Source organism: Mytilus edulis, chromosome 9 (assembly GCF_963676685.1).
Source record: "Mytilus edulis chromosome 9, xbMytEdul2.2, whole genome shotgun sequence".
NCBI classification, from domain to species: Eukaryota; Metazoa; Mollusca; class Bivalvia; order Mytilida; family Mytilidae; genus Mytilus; species Mytilus edulis.
Window position 1 is genome coordinate 55,209,670 of NC_092352.1, and position 10,189 is coordinate 55,219,858.

General features: G+C 31.7%; 1 protein-coding gene across 1 annotated transcript in view; it reads right to left on the minus strand.

Annotated features, from left to right (window-relative positions):
* Positions 1–405: 405 nt before the first annotated feature.
* The window catches only part of LOC139490061 (uncharacterized), a gene marked incomplete in the record, with an annotated part of 31,316 nt that continues 21,532 nt past the window's right edge, over positions 406–10,189 (minus strand). The window contains 3 exon segments of the mRNA XM_071276912.1: positions 406–5,375; positions 6,228–6,281; positions 8,887–8,937. Coding sequence (XP_071133013.1) covers positions 1,906–5,375; positions 6,228–6,281; positions 8,887–8,937 — 3,575 coding nt within the window.

Here is a 10,189-nt window from a genome sequence, read left to right on the forward strand (position 1 = left end):
GCAGAAAAACATTTATATTGGAAACTTTCTACATGAAATCAGTGCTCAGTAAAATAGGAGACATTTCAGCATGTGCACCATTTGGGGATTAGGAAATACATTTTATACATTGATCTGTGATCAAGGATCAAGTTATGTGATAAGGTTTGTTTTTCAAATACTATGAACAGTAGGTCAACTATTTGTTGTTTATGAATGATTATAAGGTGTACATGTCTGCCTGGCAAGTATCTCCATGACCTTGACCTCACTTTCATGGCTAATTGATCAATGTTAAGTTTGCGTCTGTGTCTCAGATGCTTTTAAGCAGTATGTCAACTATATTTGATGTATGGATTGATACATAAAAAGTGAGCATGTCTATCTGGCAGAATGAGAATAAAAAAAAATATTGCTAAAAGTATACAAAGGTATAATAATTTTCTTTATTCTACACAATTTCACTATCTTCAGCAAATTTGTATATGACCGACAAATAAGTACACATCTAAACATCAAATTATATTTATTCAAAGAAGATTATAGAATACTGTTAACTGATCATTTATGTGAACATATGACACATTACTTTCTTCAAATCCATATGTATCAATTTTCAAAATCAAAGTCGGGAACATGGTTTATCAAACTGGATTTAATAACTGATTAATCACTTTTAACACTTTATATCTTGAAAAACATAATTAATATTTGAATCAAAATTAAATATTTCCCATCACATCAAAAAACCTGTAATAGTGAAAATAAGGGTAATGTACATTACCGAAAAGTAATATTTCATTGAGGGGAGATAATTTACATAAAGAAATATTTCATTGAGGGGAGATTATTAAACTGTACATCACTGCAAATAAATCAGACTTTTGACCTTATTTTCTTAAGGTGTATGCATAATTCATCTGCTTTTAAAATATAATTCATTTGTATTGATACTTAACTTTTGTTCTATTTTCGAAGATTTTTTCTTGTGTACTATTATACAAAATCTCAATGAAATGTTGAACATATAAAAATAAATGTCTCTTTTCTAGAAAATAATTACAAAAACTTTTAATTTCTTATACAGTTTTCTATTGAATGTATATATTACATGTATAAACATTTTTTCAAACAATATTGTGAAAATCTTGTACACATTTTAGTGATACCATCTAGTATATACTTTAAGGTGGTACCCAACACCTTGACTAATATTAATTTGGCTAGTCATCACTGAACTAGTATATATTTGTTTAGGGGCCAGCTGAAGCACGCCTCCGGTTGCTGGAATTTCTCGCTACATTGAAGACCTGTTGGTGACCTTCTGCTGTTGTTTTTTCTATAGTCAGGTTGTTGTCTCTAAAGACACATTTCCCGTTTCCATTCTCAATTTTATAAATTTTCATAAAATTTTGACAAAATGCTTACTTTGTCCCTTTGACAAAAATATAAAAATTTCAAAAAAAAAAATTAAACCAACCACTTTATCAGATAAATTTCATTGGTTATAAAGCAGTTTGACAAACACTAATTTGATCATTGAAAAGTTTGATTAAAATGTTTAGCTGATTTTTACAAAGTTATCTCCCTGTAGTGTTAGGTACCACCTTAAAAACAATGTTGAAACACAGATTTGTCTCACCTTTATGAAATTTATGAAAGTTTAATGTTTAAGTTGAAATTAAAATGGCAATACATTACAACAAACTATGCCAAAAAAAAATCAAGATGCACAACATACCACCAAATATGATTATAATTACCACTAGTTGCACCCCTTACCTAATCAAAAACTTTATAGCTGACAGCTACTACAGAAACAGCACACCATAGTCCAGCCCTCCACTACTTCAAAACAGCAAGACATAACTAAATGACAATGAATAAATGCACAAAATTCAACAATACAATTTTTTTTTCAATGAATTAATGATTGTGCTGCATATGTTTCACAAGCGATGATTTCATATAGCATCTGTAACTGCAGTATTGACAAACAAATGGATTGAATTTCTCATGAATTTGTTTTATATGGTCTTTTAGTAAGAAATTGTAAAAATATTTCTTGCCGCAAATTTGACACTGGAATTTCTTGTGTGCGTGTTTATATTTCTCATGAATGTACAAAGACTTTTTGTTGGCTAAAATTTTTCCACAAATGTTGCATTGTTGTGGAGGTCCTTTCTTTTTAACCTTTTTTTCTATATTTTCAGAATGTTTTAATTTTCTGTGTTCATTTAGTTTGCCTCGATGATAAAACATTTTGCCACAAATCTCACACATTTCTTCTTTCTCCATATGCCGTTCACGAAAATGGGCATTGAAATTCTTTTTCTTGACAGTTAGACCACATTTATAACAAACTATCTTTCCTATTGTTATGGGTAAAGTGCTGCTACTATTGGAAGTTTCATGATATTTTCTTACATGGGCGTTTAGATTCCTTTTAAGTACCGATTTACCACATTTATAGCAGACCACTCTTTTTTCTTCTTTTTTGGCGGAACTTTCTTCTGTATTGGGTGTACCTTCCCCCTTATAGTGTTCTTCCATATGTTTTTTCATCCTTTCATAACTTCCATCTTTCATATCACAAACATCACAATGATATTTGGTACCACGAATACCATGTACTTCTAATTCATGCTGTTTCTTTTTCACAAAGTAAGTGAACCTCTTTTCGCAAATTTCACACTTATGTCGATCTTTTCTTTTTTTTTTATACCTCTTTATATTATAATCATTTAGATAATCTCTTCTAAACTCTTTCTTTCTATTCGTCCATAGTTCTATAACTCCCTCCTGATGTTCTGTGTATTCGTGATATGATCTATGTGCGAAAGAATGAAAAACTTGCCCACAGATGTGGCAAGTGTCACCATGACATTCTCCAACTTTGCGGCAAGCAATACAACCGAACTGATTACAAGACAAGACATCAGTGTTTTCTGTACAAAAGTTAATTATATATTCACACTTTATACATTTCTGTTTTTTTAACCTTTTTTTAAAATGCATTTTGTAATTTGATACTCTTTTAGTTACATTTTCCGCGTTTTCAGCATTTTTTTCTCTTTTCCCACAATAATGATTGTCTCCTATATATGCTAGTCGACAAAAGAGACAACATTTTGTGTCTGTCTGGTGGTGACTGTAAAAATGGGAGTACAACATTTCCAAGGAATCGAATGGACATTTGCATATAGTACAAAAAATTGATTTAAAGTTGAGTTTACAATTTCTGCATGTATATATCACTTGATTTTGTAGTTTAGTGTTCTCATTAAAGTCATCAACAACAATCTCTTCTTCACATTCAGGACACTTCAAATAATTAGTTGTGCTCTGATTTTGCATGTCTTTTGGATTTTGTACTTCATCTTTTTGTCTATCGTAACATATTTCATACAAACCAGTCACATTATTCTTCTTTTTCAATTGTTCCGTAATTTCCGTACATAAATGATTTTCAGCACAGTTTTCAGATGCAAAGATTGTCTTACATAAAATACACACATGTTTATCAGTGTGCTCATTTAAAATGTGTACATTCAATTTGGGCAGAGAAAGGAATCCCACTTTACAGATTTTACATTGACAAAATAACTGCCCCAATACCTGTCTAATTTTTTTCTCCTTTGACGATTTACCCTGTATTCTGATTAAATGCGTCTTTTTGGTCTGTCTTCTCATTACCTTCATTTTATTTATCCTTGTGATATATTTTGGTTCTTTTTCATTGCAGCAGACGTGAACATTTCCTACATACATTTCTTCACAGAACCTACAACATTTTGTATTAGTACAATGAACAAGGTAAAAATGGGAAGATAACTTTTCACATGACGTGAAAGTTTTACAAATTTTACAACCAATAGAGATAATTTCCCTTTTTACTTTTCCTTCATCAACCTTCCCTTCGTTTTTCACATATGCATCTTTTTTCTGATCTTCTTTCTGATTTAGCATATTTTGTACATGACCCTGTTCAAAAATACAAAAAATTTCATCAAAAATATAATTAGTATTTGATTTAAGTATTGTTTTTAACATATCGTCTAATTGAGTTTTGGTATCTACATGAATCACAGATTGTTTGGACAGTGTGTTTAATTCCTTATGATCCAGACTTCTCGTATTCACCGGTACATCAGATTGAATGTCTTGTCCAAAATTTACATCTTGAGATTTGTTCTTATGTTCAAAAAAGATGTGAGCATTCAATAGAGACTCTGAAAGAAAACCAATTTTGCATACAGAACAAACTCTTAGTACTTGATTTTTCAACTGTATGCTTTCACAGCTAGTATGTTCATCAAAATCATCTAGATAAACCTCCACAAGACATTTAGGACACCTCATCTTGATAATATCTTGTTCAAATTTTAAATTAAAAGCTTCTCTAAACTTCTCCACGATTGCTGTAATATCATCACTAATATCTGATACATTTGAATCTTTGTTACTATTGTTCACTAAATTTACCCTACTGTCAACTACATCCATTTTTTTAGTAACATTTTTACTGGCACCGATCAGTTCTTTGGTGACAATTGGTGGTTTGCTAGTAATGTTACTTTGAGTCTCAATTCCACTGTTAATTTGAGTCTCAATTTGACTGTTACTTTGAGTCTCAATTTGGCTGTTACTTTGAGTCTCAATTCGACTGTTATTTTGAGTCTCAATTTGACTGTTATTTTGAGTCTCAATTTGACTGTTATTTTGAGTCTCAATTCCAATTCGACTGTTACTTTGAGTCTCAATTTGACTGTTATTTTGAGTCTCAGTTCCACTAGAACTAGTACTTTCAACATAAACCAATCCATTTTCCAATAAAAAACTATCCAGATCTAGATAAGGAATGGATGGTATGTCATCTGACGTGGATGGTAGACTTATGCTCACTTGGGGATAGATATATAGCACTGAGAATTGATGACCACATGGATGTTTTTGCAGTTGAGTTGTCAAGTTATTTCCTGTAAAACTCTGGTTGCATGTTCGACAAAACCAAATATCAGTAGTATAAACCGTATTTAGCAGTTGGTCATTACTGCAATTAATTTTAGTCAGGATAACATCAATATCGTACGTAGCTTTATTAACCGATGAATTTGTTTCGTTTTCAACAGATGTATGCATTTTTGGGAAAACCCTTTTTTTGTCCCGATGTTCGAGAGCAAGTTCTTTTGGTACCGTATTCATCTCTTCAATTCTACGCTCAAAATGATGGACAAGATTTTCTTCTGTACTAACATACATCTGACCTCCCTTTTCAAGATGTGAGTAAGTTAGGTGCTTCTGTAAATTTCTGGCCAACCAAAATTCTTCACCACAAAATTTGCATAGTATCTTCCCAGTAGGCAACATTGGCACCATATGACTACGGATTAAACCTGAATTAAGAGAAAAAAAACATTAATGCAATCTGGAGCAAAAAACACAAGACATGAGACAAAGACCTTTATTACATACAGAAATTAAAATAGTTTTTCTTCTAAATTGTTATTTGCACCTGGTGTTAATCTTTTGTCCAGGTTAAGAATGTTACGACCCCACAATTCCCTTTCATATAGAAGTACAGGTTTAACACTGGAGTCAAAAAGTTTTAAGAGCAAAGGTGTATTATTTATATGTGTACAATAAAATTTACGTATAATCATGAAATTTACTTTTAAGAGATTTCTTACTTAGATCTTCAACTGCAGTACTTGAATAACCTGATGCTCTCATTACAATACCTAGGTTTTTATACTCCTGAAAAATTTTGATAAGATTTTGACCAGACTTTTTTTTACCTGATTAACTAAGCACTATTATTTGAGTTTTGTATATGTTCAGTGATAATTGCTAATTTTTACAATTCAATAGTTTTGTAGCCCTTCTTTGGTTTGAGACATTAAAATTATGTCAGTTGCATACATCAAACAGATAGGCAGATCCAGGGGGAAAATTTGGTTGATTATATAGGGAATCATTGAAGCATGACTGGAGCGGGCCCCCCTTAGGTGAGTCAGCGGGCCCACCTTGAGAGTTCTGGATCCGCCACTGAAACAATCTAAGGTTGTATTCCCTATACCTACAGGATCACATTTCTTATATAATTAAGCTATCACAGAGAGTCATTCATAGATAAATTGAAAAGATAGGAACTCAGTTTTCTAAAGCTTATTGATTTTTACATAGCATGTTGTTCTCAGTTACAAATAAATATAATCTTTTGCATAAGATCTTTACAAACAACTTACTTAGACAACTAGGGACTGCTGCTCCTCTGTAGTTGTTTGGGTTGCTAACGCTTCCTGTTTTAAAAAGAGGTTTGATTATACTTTCATGTCAGTTAACTGCTAGTAGTCTGTTGTTATTTATGTATTATTGTCATTTTATTTATTTTCTTTTGTTACATCTTTGACATCGGACTCGGACTTCTCTTGAACTGAATTTTAATGTGCGTATTGTTATGCTTTTACTTTTCTACATTGGCTATAGGTATAGGGGAGGGTTGAGATCTCATAAACATGTTTAACCCCGCCGCAATTTTGCGCCTGTCCCAAGTCAGGAGCCTCTGGCCTTTGTTAGTCTTGTATGATTTTAAATTTTAGTTTCTTGTGTATTATTCGGAGTTAAGTATGACGTTCATTATCACTGTACTATTATGCATATTTTTAGGGGCCAGCTGAAGGACACCTACGGGTGCGGAAATTCTCGCTACATTGAAGACCCATTGGTTGCCTTCGGCTGTTGTCTGCTCTATGGTCCGGTGGTTGTCGCTTTGACATATTCACCATTTCCTTTCTCAATTTTATTTCTGTCCAACTTCTAGGAAACAAAGTTAATTTCGAAATGATATTGAAAAGTTTGCAAACACAATTCAACATATTCACACTAGAAGATTTATGTTATATATGTATATTTTTCCTTGCTGTCAGTCAAACAGAAAAATTGGTTCTGTGGATTCATTATTATTCGTTGGATACCAATTTCGTGGTTTTCATGGGTACAGGTAAACCATGAATTTAAATATTCAACGAAGTACAAATTTTCTATCAGGTCGTATACAGACTTTGGCAAAACCACAAAATCACATATCCACAAAAAGGCAAATTTTTCGCTATCCACTAAAAAGGCAAATTTTCTGCAATCCATGAAAATTGGTACCCAAGAAAATAAATGATTCAACAGTATTCAACAAACAATAATGAAAATATCAATATGTGTTCTACAAGGATTACCAATTATTCACCTTTCATCTGATTCCTTTAATAACTACTAAAAGATGTTTTACATATAGTTTTTATTTTACACCTATGCATAGAAACTGGTTTTTAATCTGTACTACTTTCAATTTTCTTCAAAAGGGCTTGATTTGATGGTAATACAACTTACAATAATCCATCCAAAATATATTTGCTAATAAATTAACTGACAAACAGTGCTACAGGTGGTCTTGTGATTTGCAGTGAGGTGTGAGTTTCTCCATGTTGAAGGCTGCATTGTGACTTAGGGATGAAGAGCAGCAATAAAGCACTATTCCTTTGCATTGTGTGTTTTTTGCTGTGCATATACTGATAGATGGATTGATGGTTATCCCATTTACTTTGTTTTATAGAAGATTAAGATGGTACATAACACTACAGGGAGATAACTCTGTAAAATCAGCTGAACATTTCAAACACATATATATCCAATGAAATTTTTCTGGCTAGTTGTTTGGTTCAAGTGTTTTAAATTTTCGATATTTTTGTCAAATGACCAAAGCAAATATTTTCAAAATTTTTATGAAAATTAAACAAGCCAAATTAATTTTAGTTAAGGTGTTTGGTACCAACTTAACTTCCACTAAATATATGAAGTCTTAAGAAACTGATCTATTAAACTAAAATTAGGTATTAGAATTTCAAATATTTTGGCCAAAGCATCATTGGTTTGATTAATTTCATGGTCTCTAATACTGTGTATATACATGTATCATTGAGATGCTTAATATTTTCGAAACAATAGATTTGATTTAAACGTTTAACTGATTTTTACAGAGTTATCTCCCTGTAACATACCACCTTAAGTAGAAAACTTAAAATTGCTGATGCAGACAAAAAAGCAACAACTATGTCTTGCTTTTCTGCTTCTATGGGTATTTCACAGTCCAGAGGACTAGACGGAGCAAGCTCAGTAAAACAGTAATCATTACCATAAAATCAAAAATTGATTATGGCAACTACATGTATTAAAATGCTATTAATCTTCTTCTAATGCAATACTTTCAATTTGGTCAAAAATTTTAATTTTGAATATCCCATCAATGTAAACTGCAATTGTGCAACATTTTTGTCAATGACTCTGACCATAAAGTGTCCATATGATAATAGATTTCCTCAAATTAAAATTGGAATTACAATTTAAATTTGACCTAAAGATAGCTGATACAATAGAGAACTTTTGAGTTTAATGCAATTCTAATAAAACTTTGGTTGGTTTTTGTGAACATCATTAGTGTGTTTAGGGGCATCTTCAATTCTATTTCAATGTTAAGCGATAAAACTATGATGCTGTAATGCACGAATCATTCAGCAAATTGAATTCTCATAATTAACAATCAGCACTGCTGACATTGGGGAATTGTGATTAAGTACCTACTGAAGAAACATTATTTCTAGTTTATCCTGCACAATGATGATCACCATGACGTTTGATGACAATTAATAGTGTAGGGATACAGACGAACCCCTCTATCTGGTAAATGAATGTCGAAAAGGTATGCATAATTGAATTTTTTTCCAGAGAAGGACAAACTTGAAAGTGGTCTAGAAGGTACTGTTTAACCCCCCCCCCCCCCCCCCCCCCCCCCACCCCTTTCCCCCCAAAAAAGGGTATAACTAAAATAGGACTTTACATATGCATTGTAGTTACCTTTTATATTTGTATCTGGATCATCAAATTTTCCCTGGTATCTCTTTTCTCCTGAGTTATATATAGAAATTAATGAAAAAAAAATAGTTTTAGAATTCACAACTTTGATGATTTTAAGTATTTGCTTCAATTTAAATATTCAAAAAATCAATCTAAGGAAAAAGATAAGTTAGGGTTGTTAAAAGCTCATTTTGATTTATTTCTATAACTTTCTCATAGTTGTAATTTCAAAAGTAAAACAAAACCAATTGGTAACATTTCAACATCATCATAAATACAATTTCATACGGTTGAATGTAGTGAGATTAGAGTGAAATTATTTTCTCATGTCTTTTCATGATGTAAAGGTGTCGCACCTATCTTGTAGTCAGTTTCCTGCCCAAAACAGGGGTTTTCGTCATTAAACACAACAGCTGATAAGATTGACAGCACTAAAAGGTTGTTTTTCTTTAAATTATTATGTTGTGTGAAGTATATAATTATAGATTATCGTTGATTATCTCAACGAGATTGATTTTCTCGCTTCAGCTGGTACAGTGAAAGTGAGAAAAGCAATCGAGTTGAGATGACCAATGATAATCTGTTTATCGCTATTTTACCTATGACGACGTTGTCAATTTCAATGTCAATTTCGTTAGCAACGCCACATGGCCTCCTTGGTTTCTAGCGATAATTTTTCCATCTCAAGCGAGAAGCATGATATGAAAATTATCACAAAAAAGATCAAAGGAAAAATGCACAAAATAGCGATAATTGCATATAATAGACTTCGCACAACATAATACCAAAAAGTTACGTATAATATATACAAAATTGGTTTTTTTTATAACGCTCATGTGTAACATATTTTTTAAAAATAAACAAAGCAGCGGCCTTGTCTTGTAGATTTGCACTTACATTATTGTTTGTGTATTCTTTATACTTTCACAGTATGCTTTTAAATGGTTTTTTTTTCAAAGGCATACATGATCATTGGGTGACGTACATGAGACTAGTATTATGTAGAGAAGTTTAAAATAGAATGAAGGTTGTTACAAGAGAATCATTAAAATAATCCTTATTTTTAATTATTTTAATAAATTCTCCTTTTATTCATATTCTATATGATAATCACATATTAAATGCGGGGAATAATTCAGCAAGAATAGTTATTATGATGCCCTAATTCTAAAGTTCCTGAAGTATACATTTGAAGAAAGGGCCTATGCCTTGTCCCACACATTTGTTTATAAAGACGAGAGAAAAAAAAGTTACAAACCTGCTGTCATTGTATGACTATCCATCTTATTTTTTTCTTTTATCT